The sequence below is a fragment of the Canis lupus genome, chromosome 32 (genome assembly GCF_003254725.2).
Source record: "Canis lupus dingo isolate Sandy chromosome 32, ASM325472v2, whole genome shotgun sequence".
Taxonomy (NCBI): domain Eukaryota; kingdom Metazoa; phylum Chordata; class Mammalia; order Carnivora; family Canidae; genus Canis; species Canis lupus.
In genome coordinates, this window is record NC_064274.1 from 21604198 (window position 1) to 21624086 (window position 19889).

Here is a 19889-nt window from a genome sequence, read left to right on the forward strand (position 1 = left end):
CGGTGGAGGGCTCTTTAATTCTCTATGATGATGAGATGAAAGGAAAGCATAGCTGTGCCTAAACTATAATGTGTGCAGAAGAAAGTTGTCGGTATCACACGGTTGCACGCGACTCAAATGAAAAATCGAATTTTAAGAAGGAGTCAAACTCGCAGTAAGATGCACTTAAATCTAGACTGCTTAAACGTTTTTATTAAAACTATAGTCCTAAATCTTATTCGCCATTCATTCCTTGAACTGTTTTTCCTATGCTGTTTTGCAAAACATCATGTGACATTTCATTGTTCCTAATACATGACCTTATATGATCTTTTTTGCTATATATAGAGCAAGTCAACTGAGGGACAACTGAAACATAATCTAGTAGACTGTCGTTTTCTATTTAGCTTTTGTTTTGGCCTACTTCTAATAGGTAATTACTACGGAATTTGAAGATAAGAATGAGATTTGAGTGGATGAATTAGAAGACTGCCACATTGGTACGGGAAGAATTGTGAAGTAAATTACTCTTGATATTTGAAAACATATTTGAGCCTGTTTAAAGGTTTTAATAAACAGAAAATTAAATGCAGGATTTGAGTTCTCTAGTCAGAAAACTGAAATCATTTTTGCTTTAAACCCTCAAATTTTACTTGAAAAGCTGTGTCAGCTATAACATTGTTGTGGGTCACTCCCTATTTCTTCCTCGTCTTAAATCTAAAAGATCTCCTGGCTGAACATTGACAACAAAGTCTGGATCCATTTCTGATGTTAGTAGGGCATCTTTTTTTTCAGCTGCCTCTATATCAGGCTAAAGAGTAGCTGAGGGAGGATTAGTAATTGGATATGTAGCCCTTCACATGTAGGTCATTAAACTCAAGCTGGCATAGTGACATGCCATATTTTTCAGCAGCTGTTCAGTGCCTCTCAGGATTCTGATTATGAGTAATTACATATTTTTCAGTGTTAATATTTGGCATCCTTATATATTTAAAGCAGAATTTTTGAAGTTACCTTAAAAATTCATATTGTCATCGTGGAGCCAATAAGTTTTCTTTTGATACAGCCACTTTAACTTTACAGTCTAACTTTTACAGGTACAAATATTTAAGTGGTTCTACTATCAGTACAAAGCAAGCACCAAGAAAAGTGCCAGCAAGAAGAGGGGGGAGATTTAATCAGAAATTGAAGTATAATATAGACTGTACTTGAAAGTAAATTCATGATAGGAAATAATCTTATTTTCATTGAATTGTATAACTTCATGTATTTGTTCATGAGACACATTCATTGAGTTCATGTTTTTGTCTTAGTACTGTTGATGCAAAGATAACTAAATCATAATCTCTGTCCTTGTAAGAATCCATCAACTGGTGAGAGAGCCAGCTGTAAATAAATACCCTTACAATGTACAGTGTGCTTGAGATGCCTATACATGGAAAGGAGACACTAACTGCTCTTGGAGACAGGAGATTTAGTTTTAGAAATTAATTTTGCTTCATCTTGGAAAGCAAGTGGTTTTCGAGATATCAAGAAGAGAAAGGTATTCAAAATATTGAGAGCTGTAAAAGCAAAGACATGTCATAATTTGACACATGATTGAAAAGCTGTGGGTAGGATGAGAAAAAAAGGAAGAAAGAAGAACCCTAAGGGTATTTAAAAATTTGGACAACTGTAGGAATGTAATTATGTTAAACTGGGTCATTTAAAGAATAGTGGAAGAAAATTAGGTTTATTAAAAAATAATAATTTGATACTGAATACATGGGTCCTAGGGAGTATGCAGGATATTTAAGTAGAAATAGAGATTTAGAAATCATCAGCACTTATATGGTGGTTTAAGCCAAAATAAGAGTTTGAAATCAAAGACATACTAGTTCTAGGGTTGCAAACCTATAAGCCTATGAGGACTAGGAGGTAAGAAATGTGAGAAACTATCTGGGAGAAAAGTGCCACAAACCTGAGAGAGAGTATTCTCTGTTTAGTCAAGCACAAATACCAAGTAGGAATATGAGTTTCATTATACTAGATCTCAATTTTTAAAGAGCAGCCAGAAAAAAAAAAAAGAGCAGCCAGGAAACTGGATTTTTATGAAATCTTGTTTTTAAGTGTTGACAACTATTTTGTTTGTTTTTAAAGTAGTGAGCAGGCTAAACAAAACACATGGACCACAATTAGATAATTGGCAGCCAGTTTGTTAAGTTGGACTGTCATTTGTAGAGTGAGAAAGGGGCTCAGATAGAAGCAGAATTTTGCAGCAACAACAAAATAGTAATACAGTTATGAGATCCTCCAAATGTTTGGCTTGAAAACATTGGGTAGTCATCACAAATACCATTATTTTAAGCCTAGTTCTGTTATTTCATTAAGTCTAAAAGTATCCTTCAGCAACTTGGGAGTGGGAGGGTGTGGGAATGGAGTAACACTGTGTGTACGTTAATTTCAGGCTAAGAAAGCAAACAAATTAATTTTTATTTTAAATTACTTTAAAGTTATCTACAAGGCAAAATCAACCTATTATGACTATTTCAACTTGCATTTTGATTGATTTAAAAAATATAGGAAACATTTAAAACTTGAAAAACCATAACTTACCCCTGGCCCCTAAGTAAGACATGAATATTGAAGCTCTATGAAGATGACTATGGAGGCATTGTAGTCTGAATCTCCTCATAAAAACAGGTAGAACATCTTGGATAGCAAAGCAATAATAATAACAACAACAAATACAGATCATGACTATAACATAACTAAGCGAAAAAGAATCCACATAAAGCTCAAAATACAAGCAGATGAGAACAAACTCAACTTAGTATCAGTATCTGTGTAGGAGGAAATAGCAAGAAGACGAGAGAGCATCTGAAGGCCATGAGAATGAGAGGACCCCAAACTGCCAACAGGTGTTCCCTGAAAAGCAAGACCAATATGAGATCAGGAGCAAAACTGGATGATTGTAATTTCAGGGTAAGTACAAAGGGAATTGCAAGAAGGTCTGAAAGTGCTGGAGAGATATGGAGATTATGAACTCATAAAATTTAATAATTCTGAGCTCCCTTCTTGGACAAAGCCCATCATTAAGGAGAAATTTCTGGAAGTAGAATCCAAATTGAACAGGACAGGAACAAGAGAGGCAAAGAAAATGAAGGTCAAATAAAAGTGGGAGAGAAGACAGAGCTCAGAAATGATAAGGATACATAGGTGTCATTTTAAGAAAATATGAGAAAAGGAAGCTCTAGAACTATGAGGCTAAAAAGCTATTGTACCCACCCTTCCCTCTTGGAAGTTAACAATGACTTATTTAGCTTAAAACTTTACCACAAAAAGGATTATTGTTGAATATTTCTTAAGTTGTTATAAGAAAATATGAAATAGAAAAAAGCGTATAAAAACTATAATCCGGTATTTTAAACCAAGAGAAAATTTTTAATGATAGAAGACAGAACAACATAAAATAAGCAAAAACCCCTCAGGAATAAAGATTGGCAAAAAGAAAATTTGAAGAAGAGCAACAGAACTCAGAAAAGAATGCAAAATATAAAAAGTACACATATATATTTGATTATCTTACTGGGAGTCTTAGCTAGTGCAATAAGACAGGAAAAGGAAATAGTTTTCTTAGAGACTACTAGAACAATATATGCCATCAAGTTGAAAGACCTAGATTAAATTGATAAATTCATAGAAACAGCCTTCTAAGACTGAATCATGAAAATAGAAAATCTGAATAGACCAATTACAAGTAATGAAATTGAATCAGTAATTTTAAAAGCTCTTCAAAAAACAAAAGTCCAGGACCAGACAACTTCACAGGTGAATTCCATCAAACATTTAAAGAAGAGTTAGTACCTAACCTAAATTATTCCAAAAATATTGAAGAGGAAGGAACACTTACAAACTCATCCTATGAGGTCAGCATTGCTTTGGTACCAAAACCAAAGACCCATCAATATTCCTCATGAGTGCAGATGCAAAAATTCTCAACAAATTATTAGTAAAATGAATTCAACAATACATTTAAAGGATCATAAGTCAGGATCAAGTGGGATATATTCTAGGGATGCAAGGATAATTCAACATCTACAAATAAATTAATGTGATACACCACATTAACAAAACAAAAGATAAAATCATATAATCATCATAATAGATGCAGAGATTGACAAAATTCAACATTAATTTACGATAAAAACTACCAAAGCAGGAATAGAAGGAAATGCCTCAATATAAAAATGGCCACATATGACAAACTCACAGCTAACATCATACTTAATGTAAAAAAAACCCAAACAACTGAAAATTTTCCCTCTATGATCAGGAACAAGATAAGGATGACCACTCTCAAGACTTTTACTCAACATTGTACTGGAAGTCCTAGCCATGGCAATCAGACAAAAAGAAATAAAAGGCATCTTGAAAAAATAAAACTGTCACGACTTGCAGATATCATGATACTTTGTATAGAAACCCTAAAGGCTTTATTTACTGAAAAATCTATTAGAACTAATAAGTGACTTCAGTAATTTGCAGGATAATTTATAGAAACCTGTTGCATTTTGTACACCAATAACTATCTGAGAATTTAAGACAATCCCATGCATTATTGCATCAAAAAATAAGATATCTAGGAATAAATTTAACCAAGGAGGTGAAAGACCTGTATTCTGAGCCCTGTAAGACATTGATGAAAGGAATTGAAGTGATGCAGATAAATATATGTACCATGCTTATGGATTGGAAGAATTAATATCCTGAAAATTCCCTTGCTACCCAAAGCAACTTACAGATTCATTGTAATCCCAACAGGCATTTTGCATAGAACTAGAACAAATAATCCTTACATTTGTATGGAACCGCAAAAGATTCTGAATAGCTAAAGCAATCTTGAGAAGGAGAACAAAGCCAGAGGTATCACACTACCTGATACTTACTACGAACCTACAGTATTCAAAACAGTATGGTAGTGGCATGAAAACAGACACATAAATCAGTGGAACTGAATATATAGTCCAGAGATAAACTCATGCATTTAGAGTCAATTTATTTTATTTTTGTTTTATAGTCAATTAATTTATAACAAATATTTGATGGGGGAAAAGACAGTCTCTTGCATAAATGGTGTTGGGAAAACTGGACAGCTATATGCAAAAGAATGAAACTGGACACTGTCTTACACCATATACAAAATAAATTCAAAGTAGGTTAAAGTGTTGAATATAAGCCCCGGAACCATAAAACTCCTAAAAGAATACATAGGCAGTAAGCTTTTGTACATCAGTCTTAGCAATGTTTTTTTGGAATCAGTGTCCTGGTCCAAGGGCAACAAAAGAAAAAAAATAATTAAAAAATAAATCCCAAGGGGATCCCTGGGTGGCGCAGCAGTTTAGCGCCTGCCTTTGGCCCAGGGCGCGATCCTGGAGACCCGGGATCGAATCCCACGTCGGGCTCCCGGTGCATGGAGCCTGCTTCTCCCTCCGCCTATGTCTCTGCCTCTCTCTCTCTCTCTCTGTGTGACTATCATAAATAAATAAATTAATTAATTAAAAAAAAATCTCAAATGGGATTATAGTGAACTAAAAATCTTTTGCACAGTGAAGGAAACCATCAACAAAATAAAACAACAACAACAAAAAAACAACCATCCCAACCTACTGAATGGGAGAAGGTATTTGCAAGTCATATATCCAATAAGGGGTAAATATCCAAAATATGTAAAGTACATAGACAAATTCATATTTAAAAAAAACAACCTGATTAAAAAATGAGCAGAGATGTATACCTGGGTGGCTCAGTGTTTGAGCATCTGCCTTCAGCTCAGGGTGTTATTCCGGAGTCCTGGAATGGAGTCCCACATTGGACTTCTCGAGGGGAGCCTGCTTCTCCTTCTGCCTATGTCTTCTGCCTCTCTGTGTGTCTCTCATGAATAAATAAGTAAAATCTTTTAATAAATGGGCAGAGGACATGTGTAGACATTTTTTCCCAAGAAAACATTCAGATGGCCAGCAGACACATGAGAAGATGCTCAACATCACTAATCAGGAAAAGGAAAATCCAAACAAATGGATTGTTACTTTACACCTTATACGCAAAAGTGCTGTTTGATAGCATTTTTACCTTAGCTAGTACTTCTTTCAAAATTGGACTCAATCCTCTCAAACCCTGCTGTTGCTGCTGCTGCTGTTGCTGCTTCACCAGCTAAGCTTATGTAATATTATAAATCCTTTGTTGTCATTTCAACAATCTTCACAGAATCTTCACCAGTATTAGATTCCATCTCAAGAAACCACTTTCTTTGGTCATCCACAAGATGCAGCTTTTCACCTGTTAAAGTTTTTTCATGAGATTGCAACAATCCAGTCTCATCTTTAGGCTCCTCTTCTAATTCTAGTTTTCTTTCTATTTCCATCATATCTCTAGTTGCTTCCTCCACTGAAGTCTTAAGCCCCTTAGAGTACTTCATAAGGGTTGGAATTGACTTCTTCTGAACTCCTGTTAAAGTTGATGTATTGATCTTTTCCGATGAATCACAAATGTTCTTGTTGGCATCTAGATTGGTGAATTCTTTCCAGAAGGTTTTTTTTTTTCCAGAAGGTTTTTAATTGACTTTCCTCAGATTTATCATAGGAGGTGATTATCTATGGCAGCTATAGCCTTATGAAATGTATTTCTTAAATAATAAGACTTTAAAGTCAAAATTACTCCTTGATCCGTAGGCTGCAGAATGGATATTGTGTTAATGGGCATGAAAACAACATAAATCTCATTGCACACACCCATGAAAGCTCTTGGGTGATCAGGTGCACTGTCTGTAAGCAATAATATTTTGAAAGGAAGTCTTTTCTGAGCAGTAGGTCTCAGCAGTAGGCTTACAGTATTAGTAAACTGTTTATAAATAGATGTGTTATCATCCAGGCTTTATTGTTTCATTGATAGGACACAGGCAGAGTAGATTGAGTGTGATTCTTAGGGCCCTAGAATTTTCTGAATGGCAAATGAGCATTGGTTTCAACCTAAAGTCACAAGTCGGCTTGGCTCTGATGATTTGAAGCCAGGCATTGACTTCTCTCTAGCTATAAAAGTCCTAAGTGGCATCTTTTTCTGTTTCTTCTATATCGAAAATCTATTATTTAGTGTAGCCACCTTCATGAATCTTAGCTAGATCTTTGGGATAACTTGCTTCATCTTCTACATCAGCACATGCTGCTTCACCTTGCACTTTTATGTTATGGAGATGACTCCTTTCTTTAAACCTCATGAACCAACCCCTGATAGCTTCAAAATTTTCTGTTAGCCTCAAACTCTACAGCTTCCTCACCTCTCTCACCCTTCAGAGAATTGAGAGTTAGGGCATTGCCAGGGATTAAGCTTTAGCTTGAGGGAACGTTGTGGCTGGTTTGATCTTCTTTCCAGACCACTCAAACTTTCTTCATATATGCAAGAAGGCTGTTTCATCTTACCATTCATGTGTTCAGTGAACTAACATTTCCTTTAAGAACTTTGCATTCACAAGTTGGCTAATTGTTTAGTACCAAAGGCCTAGCTTTTGGCCTATCATGGCTTTTGATATGCCTTTCTCACTAAATTTAATCATTTCTAGCTTTTTATTTAAAGTAAGAGACATGTGATTATTCCTTCCACTTAAACATATAGATGCCATTGTAGGGTTATCAGTTAGCCTAATTTCAATATTGTGTCTCAGGGGATAGGAGACCTATGGCGATGGAGAGAGATGGGGGAACAGCTGGCTAGTGGAGCACTCAGAACACACACATTTATTTATTAAATTCTCCATCTTATATGGATGTGGTTTGTGGTGCCCTAAAACAATTACAATAGTAACATCAAAGGTCATTGATCACAGATCAATATAACAAATATAATAATGAGAAAAAATTTTGAAATATTGTAAGAATTACCAAAATGTGACAGTCATAAAATGGGCAAATGTTGTTGAAAAAATGGCACAATTTGATCTGCAAAGCACAATAAAGTACAAAAAAATAACATATGCTTGTATCTTAGTTAATAATAATGTACCAATATTGGTTTGTTAATTTAAAAAAACAAAAATAAATCTCACAAATAATGTAAGATACTAAGAGGAATAACTAGATGCAGGCTATATAGGAAATCTCTAGGCTATCTTAGTAATTAAAATCAATCTGATCTAAATCTAAATTTTATTTTCTTTACAGTAGTTTACTGAAAGACAGTCATCATTTCTCTCCTTTAAATGCTGAAAAATCAGTTATTTTGTGGTCAAAGATAATGTAAAGTTGGACTCCTCTTAGGGAGCTGTTGGGTTATTATTGAACCATAAGGGTTTTTTGTTGTTGTTGTCAAATATGTGTCTGTGGAAATGGGGGTGAAGATACAGTTTGTTTATTAACTTCATTTTGGAAAAACTACTATCCTTTTTGGAGAGCCTTAGATTTCAAATGTTTCAAACCTAAGTCTCAAGTTTATTCTTGTTAAGGAAAGGCATTTAGTGTTAGGCACTTAGATTTTTATTTTTTCAAAGAGAATTCTTAAAATATACTTTCTAAAATAGTTTATATATTCTCCTATAATTTTGCCTTGGTGTAAAAGAGATCATTACATCATAAGAATATTCTCAACCTAACAGAATGATTTTTGCAAGACCTCTTGAAAATTCTAACTCCTTCATTCAATTGAAAATGCTATTAGACTTTATTATGACCACTTAAGGGTAACTTGAAGTGCCTTTCTAATTTTTTCCCCTATTAATGTCATTTCCCCCCCTAAGAACACAGTAAAGTGTTCCTATGATATAAAGACTTTTTTTTCTCAATCATATAGTCTGACTTACTATATCGATATCTGGTAAGGTAATGCATTTCCTTCCAGCTCCTCATGGGTGAAGTTCATTTGTCTTCCAATCTTGGAAAATGAGCTAACTTCTAATAACCTCTGATACTTAACAGAAACACACCTGCACTTTGGAATTAGTCACTCATCTTTATGTCATAGTTTTCTTATTTATCACTGCCAAATAATTGTATAGCAGATACTCCACAGTGTCATGTACTACCAATAGAATTTCATTTCAATAGAATTGTTTTAAAATCTATTATTTGATTTTGACCTGGTTAGCACGGATCAATTTTCCCCCCTGTATGTTCAGCCTGTATGAACATCTAAACACAACAGTAAGTGCTCTGTTAGCTTCTGTACAAATTGTGAAAGACTTATTAAAGTTAGTGACAGTCCCAGTTAATATTCCTCTGTCATCATTAATAAATCAATTTTTCCACTTTCTATCTCTAATATTTTTCAAGTAAAGGAGAAGAGTGATTAGATTTTAAGGTTTGCTTTTCTATATTTCGTAGTCATTTTTACTAAATTAATCCAAGCTTCATTTTTCTAATATGTAAATTGTTAGAATATATTATAAAAAATCTAAAGTGCTTATTAGCATAGTGTATTATACATAGTAATCACTTCATAGATGATAGCTCTTGTTATTTTTATACTGTGCTGTGCTTCTGTTCTGTTTCACATGCCATGTGAAATAGGTTATGAATTTGGGGAGATATCTTCCAAATATGTTATACCACATTTGCTCTAGTTGATCAGCTGAGCAACAGAGGAGAATGCCTCTTCTATGGTACACAGAATTCACTGAATATGGAAAGAATTTGGCATTCTTATTTCATTTCTGATGAAACAATCTTAAGTCTTTCAAATATCCTTGTACGAAGTAAAAGTTATAAGCAAAATATAAAAGGATGATGTTATTTATTACTAACAGAAACAGGCTTCTTTAAACATCCCAGGCTGAAATGACTGTTTAATACTGTGATTCACAGAAGCTTTCTAGTCCAAAGCAAATGCTCAATGAAAGAACTTATTTTATTAGGCAATACTGATGTGGTTTTTATTGGTTGGACTCTGGTAGACACTTGACAACAAATGGTACTTTACCCAAAGAGACACGTATCATGAATCGCATAATCTAACCACAAACATTAAAGGTCTATGTGACTATGAGCCTCAAATGGAAATACAAAAGACAGTTTTCATAGAATCACATATGACTCAAACCAGTCTTTAATTTAAATAAATAAGCACGTAAAGTTTAGGTGCCTCTAATGGCTTCATATCACAATGTGTGTAATGCAGATATCATGAAACATGTAGAAATCCATTCAAATGTAAAGCAGCAAAGCACTTTCACATTACCTTGTATTTGTAATTCCTGTTATTCATAAAAAGTTACATTTCCTCAACAAACATTTTTTTAAGAATGGCCTTTTCTGTTTACCCCAGAAAAGCGTATTATTTATACTTTTACAGTGGTACTCACAGCCAGACATTTTATTTTTGTATAGGTACTTCAACCATGATTGTATATGAAACTTAGGATAGCAAATAAAGTTCTAATCTCAGTAGATGATAAAGACAAACAATTTTCATCTTTCAGTTCTTTATACAAAAACATATTTCAAGAGGTAATAGGCTTAACTCTAGAGATTTTAAAATTTTATACTTCACTTCGTGACCCTATTGGCTTTCTTTTACTTGGGTTGTCTAAAAGATATAAGCTTAAGGTTAGGATTCTAGAAAAGGTTTTGAGAAAGAGGAAGGAAGATTTAAGAACTCATTTTATACTTGAACATGGCTGTATTTTCAAGTTCATTCAAATAGCCCTTTACCAGTACTTTATTCCCTGCGAAAACATCCCCACCTTCTCCCCAAACCATCTCATTTTAGTAGGTTTTGTTCAGAGCAGGTTTCCCTTGCAGGAGTTTTCTTTTTTTTTTTTTTTTTTCCTTGCAGGAGTTTTCAAGGACAAGTGTTGTTTCGGTTAGCATAGTCTTAGCTATACTAGTATATTAACTTTAATTCTAGAGAATTTCCTGATTAATTTTCTGTAGCAAAAGTGCTAAGGGCTATAATTCTACCTCTGAATCTTTTCCTAGAAATGGGATTCAGAAAGCATAGGGGACTCCAACTAGCCAGCCCGAGGACTCAGACAAGTGTTTCCTGTCATAGAAAGAGCTAGAGGTCTACTATAATATCCTCAATTGGCCTGCTAGCATATTAATGATAGATAATGCTGATTTGCTACAACCCTATTAGTTTCACACATAAAGAGAACCATCTAATTTTCAAAGTGAAAACCTCTATCTGCTATAACATTATTTTGAAGTAGTTGGTGGTAGTACAATCTAAAAATTTAAAAATAAATCCTAAAATTCAGAGTGATTCTTAAATAATAGCACCCACACAGTATTAAAAAAAATTCCAAGTTGGCCAAAAAGACATAATAAAATTCAATTAAGATTTAGCTTAGTTGAGAATCCTCACCACCCTCCCACATAAAGTGGCAAAATATACGAATAAGCACCTAATATAGGACAATGATACTGTGTATTGAATAGAGAAGTATTGCCACCAGTTTTTCTCAAATGTCCTTCAGCACTTCTGAATTTATAGGAAGGCAGACTGGTTTAGATCTCAAAAGTGAAATTTTTCTTGATTTTCCTTCTTGAGTTAAAAAAAATTAAATGGAATGAGACACCAAGACCTACAGCCCACCTAAGTTTAATCATTAATAGTGAGTTCTTTGGTGAACTTAGGTCCTCATTTTGGAGTTTGGAATCTGACCTTTCCCCAAAGATAAACATGCTTGTTGCGGGTTCTGAGGAGGGTCACTTCCTGGCTGCCATCAGAAGAGTCCACTTCTCAGTGACTCCTGGCTGGGAACTGGATGCATTAGAGGGTAGCTAGTCAATATGATTCTCCTCGCTGTGCTTTTTCTCTGCTTCATTTCTTCATATTCAGCATCTGTTAAAGGTAAGTTTGTGTTGCCTTTTGCTAAACTTTAATTTTAATCAGTGTGTGCATGAAAGAGAGAGAGAGAAATAGTGAAAGAGTTCCTAACTAAACCCTCTTCAAAACTACATAACTTTGGAATACTCGTGAAGGCATGCCTGGGTTGGAATGAAAAACAAATGCAAATTCTTACATACATTAAGAAAACAGAGGTTCCTTTTAGTTTCAGTTCCATAGACTAATGTGCCCCTTGCTTCAATTTCTCATTCATGGTCTATTTTTAAAAGTGAGAAAAGAAATGCCAACTATTGTTACCTGCTGCTGTTGGTCACTCAGTGAATGCAGCTCCTTCATTTGAATTGTAAAAGAGGATTTTGAAAATCCAGTTTTAAATTTCCTTGTAGTTGCTTAGCAATGTGACATCAAGAAGAATTAGACCCAATGAAAAAGGCGTTTGATTTGCCAAAGAATTATGAATGAAATGGTAAAGCATGCATTTAATTACATTACCTTTCAAAAGTGAGAATTATACTTAGTGAATTAAAGAAAATAAAGCTACATGGTGTAGATTTAAGAAATAAGACTTATTATCTTTGGATTAATAGTGTTACTAGTTATAGTTTCTACTTTAAAATAAAGTTGGTTTTAAAAAACACATATGAATTGATACTTTTTAGAACAAACATATTTTATAAGGGATGGTTTCTGCAAGCTGAAGGAAATGTATTAATATGGAATCTTGTTTTAAATCAGCTAGAACATAAACAAACTCCTTGGATTTCTAAGTGTGGCCCCTGATGTAAACTAATCACTTTTAGAGTCTCTTAAGAGGACACACTGTAAAAACCAGTTAATCTAACACATAACTTAGCATGATAGGATCCAGTTTTAATAACTGTGTACTCTAAGTGACATAAAACAATTCACTTGCAAACTTCTAAAACACTTTTGGGATAACTAGTTCTTGATCATAAAGTGAAATTTGTCCCAAGATTTCTCTTGAGAGACAATCTTTGTTATTGAAGAAATAAAGGCAGGGCTAAATTTAAATTATTTCAGCTAAGCAAATCATACTTTAGGCTCTGGAACTAAAGACAATATTTTTCATCAGTTTCTAAAGTGTTTATTATTTAAAAATATAGTCCTTATTTGGTATTATCTGCTAAGTAAATTTTTGAGCATTTGAAATATGAAAGATTTATATACCATAATAGCAAATCTTATACCCTTATTATTTTGAGAAAAATAATTGAACTATAGTAGTTATTGTACACTTCTATCTTTTCCCACTCTATAAAGGAGAAAATTGGATAACTTGATGTTTTCCAACACATGCACATATAGAGACTCTAAGACACACGCACACACATCCAGGCACATACATGACAATGACATACAGGAAATACAGTTTAGAAGATGACAGATAGCTAGTTTGTTGTGTACAAGCTCAATGGTAACTCCGGAGTTTTATAACCTGAAGCTTATGCAATTTAGGGGCCATCTTCGAGAAAAGATTGCAAAAATATCTTACTTTTGCAAATGTTACTGCAAAAAAAAGATACGGCAAGAGTTCTCTTCCAAGATCTTGGAAGGAGCTTGGCCAAGTGAAGGCCCCAAAGTTTAAGCACCATTGGCTTCATTGCTACAAGCTACTTATGTCAAATATTATAAATAAAAAGTACAGGACTTGACAGCTCTCTCTACCTGGATGTAATAACTTTTTGTATTATGTTACCATGACTTCATTATAGATTCCTTACCCTTTGTAATGATTGACACTTAAGAAACAAACTACTTGTAATCGTCCATTTTTAAATCAGGCCATTGTAAGTTTTGGGATTTCATGTATCACCTCACAATCCATCTCAAACTTTAAAAAAAGATTATTCATTTTTACTTTTTAATTGTTCCATCTCAAACTTAATTATAAATGCAACTGTTTAGCAAATCCCCAGGTCTGGGTGAATGTTGAGTGCAGGTTGTACTGAAAAGAAGGAGGGGTGGGATTAGTAGGGACTAGTGTTCCTTTAGAAGAGGATAGGCTGAGTTCGTGAATGTCCTAAAGACTCAAGGTTTCCTTACTTTTTTTTTCAATCATATTTTGTCATGGTGGATCTATTTTCAGTGCTTTCCTTGTGTTTCCTTTATAGTACTTTTACTTTTGCTAACCCAGGCATGAGCTTTCTATTCAATCTTCTTACCTCTAAACCGGAACTGTCCCTTCACTTACTGTCTTTCTCTCAGTCCCTAGCCTGACCTTCACTTTTCAGTTCATTCTCATTAATCATCTTCCAATCTTTTCCCCCTTATCCTTCATCCTACTCTTACTTTTTGCCTTATAGTTTTCTGTTGGAATCCTAAATCCCATTACCTATCCTTATCACTATTGCATATGTCTTATATCTCACCTTGAATTTACCTAGTTTTGATAAATGCATATTTTAAGATATTTCTTAACAGACTAAAACTGAGAGTTTTGTTGCTTTTAAGTCATTTAAATTTTAAAATGGATTTGAAGGGGCACGTTGAAGAGGTTTTATCTAATCTCAGTTACAGAAGTGCCATTTTGCATACTCTGTAGAGCAACATCCTAAGAAAGAAATAAATGAACAGAATAAATAAAATATGCTCCTGTTGTCCAGTGTTGCCAGATCTCTGAATAACATAAACAGAGAAATACTTATTAAAGAGGAAAGGATAACAGGGACAATATTACAGCACAGTCCACTTATTTTAATCCTTTTAGGCTTTATCTACAGTTAAAAGAGAAAGGAAAGGGACACCACTGTGGCTCAGTCAGTTAAGCATCTCTTTGTTTTAGCTCAGGTTATGATCTCAGGGTCATGAGATCGAGCTCCATGTTGGGCTCTGCGCGGAATGTGGAGCCTGCTTAAGATTCTGTCTCTCCCTCTGCCCTAACCCACACACTTTCTCTCTCTCTAAAAATAAATAAATAAATAAATAAATAAATAAATAAATAAATACATAAATAAATAAATAAAACAAAATAAAAATAAAAATAAAAAACAAAGTAGAAAAAAGATTTAAAATGAGGCCTATTTTTTTGATCACTTACAAATCAGAGTCAAGAACTGATCTATAATATATTGTCTGTTTTCACATTCATTGGACTGGTAAAGTAAAAGGGAAAAAAGATCAACATGATACTTTGGAAATCTTTGGAATTTAAGAGGGGCTATCTTCTTACAAACTTTTTGTAGTTATTTTAACAAACAGACATCTTTGTGTAGTCCACAAAACTTGGATCTCAGTAATTTAAACATCAGATTCTGAATTTTATCTGCTATGTTGGATTGAAAGCAGAGTCAGCTTTTCTCAGCTTGTGATATAATGCTTACCTTTCAGAACTGCTGAGAGGATTAGATAAGACATATATTTCCTTTATGCCCTCTCTGGAATTTGATAGGCATCATAAAAAGAAGGCCTCTCTGGTCAAAATGTCTTTCCTGGCCAAAAAGCTAACATTTGAACTTGTAGCAGTATCACCAGTTAAAATGTAGAAGAGTTGGAGGTAGAGGAGGCAAGAGGTAGTCATAGACTTTGTCTCCTTCAAGGTTTTTCCTGACTTTTTTGGTCTTCTGTATCTTATATCTGTGGTTCTGAGTGATTTGATGCTTGGACACAGTCTGATTTTGTATGTATACTCTTAGATACCTGCCTCCCATGCTTCCTTCTCCTGGCCTTTTTAGATTCCTGTTTCTTGTCTCCTTATCTCCTTTCTTTGAAGGTTTGTCAGAACACAATTTCACCACCCAAAACTTTCCAGGGGCTTTCCATCTCACTCAGAATCCAATTCTAACTCATGTCCCTGCAAATCTCCCTGTCACCCATAGGCATCTATTTGACCTCATCTCTTGTAGTGTCTTTCACTTAATCCCAATCTCTTTGGCCTTCCTGCTACTCCTCCATTACACCTGCACTGAGCTCTTCTCAGGGCCTTTAAACTTGCTATTACCTCTATGTGTGTGTGAGGGAGGTGGGAAAGGGGTGGTGGAGGAGTAGGTAAAAGAGTGGGGATAGTGGGGAGGAGGCTCTTCCTTCCACAGATATCCCTTGGCTAGCCTAAAAGCCTTTGCCCAGAATATTACCTTCTCAGGATGGTCTTTCCCTCAGCATTCCCATTCTCTTTCCTCTTTCATTTCCCTTTATTAGAATTTCTAACACTTTATAATTTCCTCATAATCTTTTTCATTGCCCATCTCCTCCTCATTCAATGTAAACTCCACAAAGGCAGACATTTTGTCTGCTTATTAACTGGTATAACTCCAGAACCTAGGAAAGTGCCTACCACCCAGTAGGTGTTAAATACGTCTTGTTGAATATATGAGCAAATTCCTAACTCACTCCCTAGGAATGAAAGAGTTCAACCTAAAGGTTTAGATGTGTGTAGTAAAGGAAGAGCATTGTCTCTAGAGCCAAACAGCCTGGGTTCAAATCCTGACTCTATCACTAACTGACTGGGTAACCTTGGGTAAAATGCATAATCTCTGCCTTTCCATTTTTCTTATCTATAAAAGGAGACTAATAATGGTATCTACCCCATCAGATTCGAAATATTTGATCCTACTCCTTCACATTTCTTTGGGTTAAATTAAGCTGAATTAGAGAATGTGTGAACTGCTCCATATATCAATTATTTTGGCTCACTATACTATTTGACATTTAACTGCCTCTGCCATATTAAAACCTGTACTAAGATTTTATGTAGTAAAACATTACTTTATTCAGGAGCAGCTAATTTAAATTTACATAGTGTAGCCTTGAAATGTACCTTTGTACTAAAAGTTTACTATAGTTAAATAAACTGTAATATATTTATTATAATTAGTAGAGCAAATTACATTTCAGGGGATAGTCTTTAAATACCCAATAAGGAACTGCCTTCTAACCCTTAAAATTACCTCAACATTGATCTGTTGCACTGAAATGATATGTTAATTACAAATTTTTTTTATTAATTTTGTAAAGCGATTCCTGGCTAAATCTTTACTTGGAATCATATCCAATATACCTCAATAAAGCTAGGGGGAGAAGAGAAATCATATCCATATAATTAAAAGCAATACGATATCTCCTTTAAAAAAGGAAATATCAAAAAAAAAAAAAAAAAAAAAGAAAAAAAAAAAAGGAAATATCAGCCAGGGCAATATTTAGGTTATCTAATTATCAATTAGGAATACAAACTAAAGTTTTCTAAAATGGAAGCTTATTTGTTTATTAGTTCTTTTTGTTGTTGTTCAAGTCTATATTTCAGCAGTTGGAGAATAGAACCATCTTTCATTTAGCAAATATTACCAAGCTCCTAATAGGCACCGCTTTGCTAAATGAGGAATGCATTGATAGCAAGAAAGTATAGTCCCTTGTCTGACAGGTACCTTACAACTGAGCCTTGACTGTGTCACGATCTTTATGCAGGTCACACAACTGGTCTCTCATTAAATAATGACCGGCTGTACAAACTCACATATTCCACTGAAGTTTTTCTTGATCGGGGCAAAGGAAAACAACAAGACAGTGTAGGCTACCGAATTTCGTCTAATGTGGACGTCGTCTTACTGTGGAGGAATCCTGATGGAGATGATGACCAACTGATCCAAATCACTGTAGGTATTTTCTATCAGAGATGCAAAGATTACATGTCTTTGTGAAGTGTATCATTGGACAGCACTTGTTTTGTGCTCTTGGTTATATATCCATTTAGTTTATTATCTATCACTGAAATAAATAGATCTACAGTTTAGAAGTTCTTGCTAATCAAAAGTGATCTGGTCTTTCCAAGTTGTTGAATAAGCAAAAGAAGGCATATGTTGGTGAGTAACTATAGCATGATATCCAGTTCTATATTTCACATTAATATTTGCATTAAATTAGAATCCATTTGAGAAGTTCTAGGAGTGAGAAGAAGTCTAGAATCCAGATCATGTGAAACACAATTAAGATCACTCTAACCGAAAGAAGAGATAAATTGGGAGCTCTCAATTTTGCTGAGTTCTTTCATATAACAGATAGAATTACCAATGAGGAAGTGAACCTATTCTATATTCTTCCTGAGGTAAGAACCAGGTGCTGTCTGGCATGGCAGTATTTGGTCAGTTATGATAGTTTAGATTTATGTGTTGAGAAAGGAGTTTAAATTAGATGGCCACTGAGGCCTTGAACTTTCAGTTTTAATATATAAATGATTCCATATTTGTTTTCAAGGGTCTAAAGGCAATAGATTTCTCTAGTAAAGTCAGTTATTCTTCCACATGTTAGTGTGAAACAGGTACACAGGACCAAGATTTGTTCCTTTGTAACTGATAAGTAGTTGTTGATAAACTTCCTAATGAGGTGTCATTGTAATACATATATCAAGTGATCTTTGCTTCTTTGGATGACTCTAATAGCTGTTGTGGCTTCCAAGTTGGATCAAAACTTCATCATCCACTTCGGTAAGCCATTTCTCAATAGAATGGTAAAGTACTTTGCAGACCCAAGTGCATAATGCACTTCCTTGTTCAGTAATCAGACTGTTTATCTTTAATTTTGCATATATAAGTGAAGTATAATGGGTTATAATCCCTTTCAAAAAATGGTAAAGAAAGTGAAGAGACTCGGAAGACAGCAACAGTCAACATGATTGAGAGTGATAGTGACCAAAAAAAAAAAAAAAAAGAGCCACTTTCCAGTTATAATTATTGTAAACCTGAATTCACAGATTTCTTTAAGTATCAGTATTTTTACCTAACTCAAAAACCTAATTTTTGGATGCCTTCTCCATTCTTTTAAAGTTAATGGCTAAGTCCTATAAATCATGAATTGAAAAACAACAGAATACATTATGGCCAATGCTATTTATTGCTTTACCCCATTTTATTTTCTAAGAGACTGTGATGGAAATAGACATAGCAAATTTTTCTAACAGGTTTATTTCCATGATTCCAGATGAAAGATGTAAATGTTGAAAATGTGAATGAGCAGAGAGGAGCGAAGAGCATTTTCAAAGGAAAAAACCCACCCAAAATCATAAGAAAGAAAAATCTGGAAGCTTTACAAAGACCTGTACTCCTTCATCTAATCCATGGAAAGGTAAAAGTGATTTTGGGGGTGTTCCATCTTTTTTCTTCTACTTTAAATTTTTCTTCCTTTCAGTAGTAATTATTTTGAGGTAATCATAATATCATTACTTTCATAGTAAATGGAAATTTTTCAAGAACAAATAAGCAGAGATTGCAAATTAAATGCTTCAGAAGTAAATCAAGGCATTGAATTCACTTATGTTTTTAGCCACTTGTTTCCTATTTTTATGAAAATCTTTATAGTAGAATCAAGTATTTGTTTATTGAGATGCATTATTAAAAGGTATATTACTTATTAAATTAGGAAGGATTAGAAAGGTATTAAAACACTAGGTCATCACAGGTGATTGTGTACATCATTTAGGAAAGTAGACAAATTATGAGATTGAAATGATCTAACTTGAATTAGTGATGAGAATATCAGTATCTGGCTATTAGCTCATGAGAATATCAGTATCTGGCTAATATACAAAATTGAAAGGGCATAGCATTTTAAAGGGCATGGCATTCCTAAGGTAGAGTTGATTTTTCAAAGAAGCACTTAGAGCTTATTTTAAAACTATGACTTTGAAAAGCATTTTATATATTAAAGTACTTAATGAACACTATAATATCCATTTGAAAGTTTGCTCAGAGAATTCTGTAGAATGTGCATAACTTATGATTTGATTGTAGTCTATTAAACTGGTCATTAAATGTTTGAAATTGAGACAAAATTGTGATCAGTGAATTACTAGGCATTACATATGTGGGCTTTTGAAAAGTATAGATATTATATTGATATACATAAAAATGTATCTTTAAAGATAAAAGCTCAATTTTAGGTGCCAAAGGAGAAAAACAGTAAGGGATCTTCAGAGCTAAAGTGCTACTACATGTCTCTAAAATGTCTCTAGATTCACATTTTATAGATTTAAATAAAGGTGAAAACAAATACATTAAATTATAAATTTCAGACATGTGATATATTGCTAATCATGATGTACATTTTTATATAAGTCACCGAAAAGGGATTCTTGCATTGTTACTTCTACA

The 19889-nt window shown here is 34.0% G+C and overlaps 1 protein-coding gene across 3 annotated transcripts in view; it reads left to right on the top strand.

The window, feature by feature from the left end:
* Nucleotides 1-19889, top strand: part of LOC112644796 (microsomal triglyceride transfer protein) — a 56567-nt gene that overhangs the window by 492 nt on the left and 36186 nt on the right. Inside the window, exons 1-3 of one of the 3 annotated variants that reach the window (XM_049104976.1) lie at nucleotides 103-154; nucleotides 17212-17399; nucleotides 18721-18864. In XM_049104976.1, the coding sequence (XP_048960933.1) occupies nucleotides 118-154; nucleotides 17212-17399; nucleotides 18721-18864 (369 nt within the window). In that variant the 5' untranslated portion in view covers nucleotides 103-117. Of the gene's footprint in view, nucleotides 1-102; nucleotides 155-11635; nucleotides 11797-17211; nucleotides 17400-18720; nucleotides 18865-19889 lie in introns of those variants that run through there. The other 2 variants (XM_025423475.3, XM_049104977.1) reach the window with 2 other exon arrangements.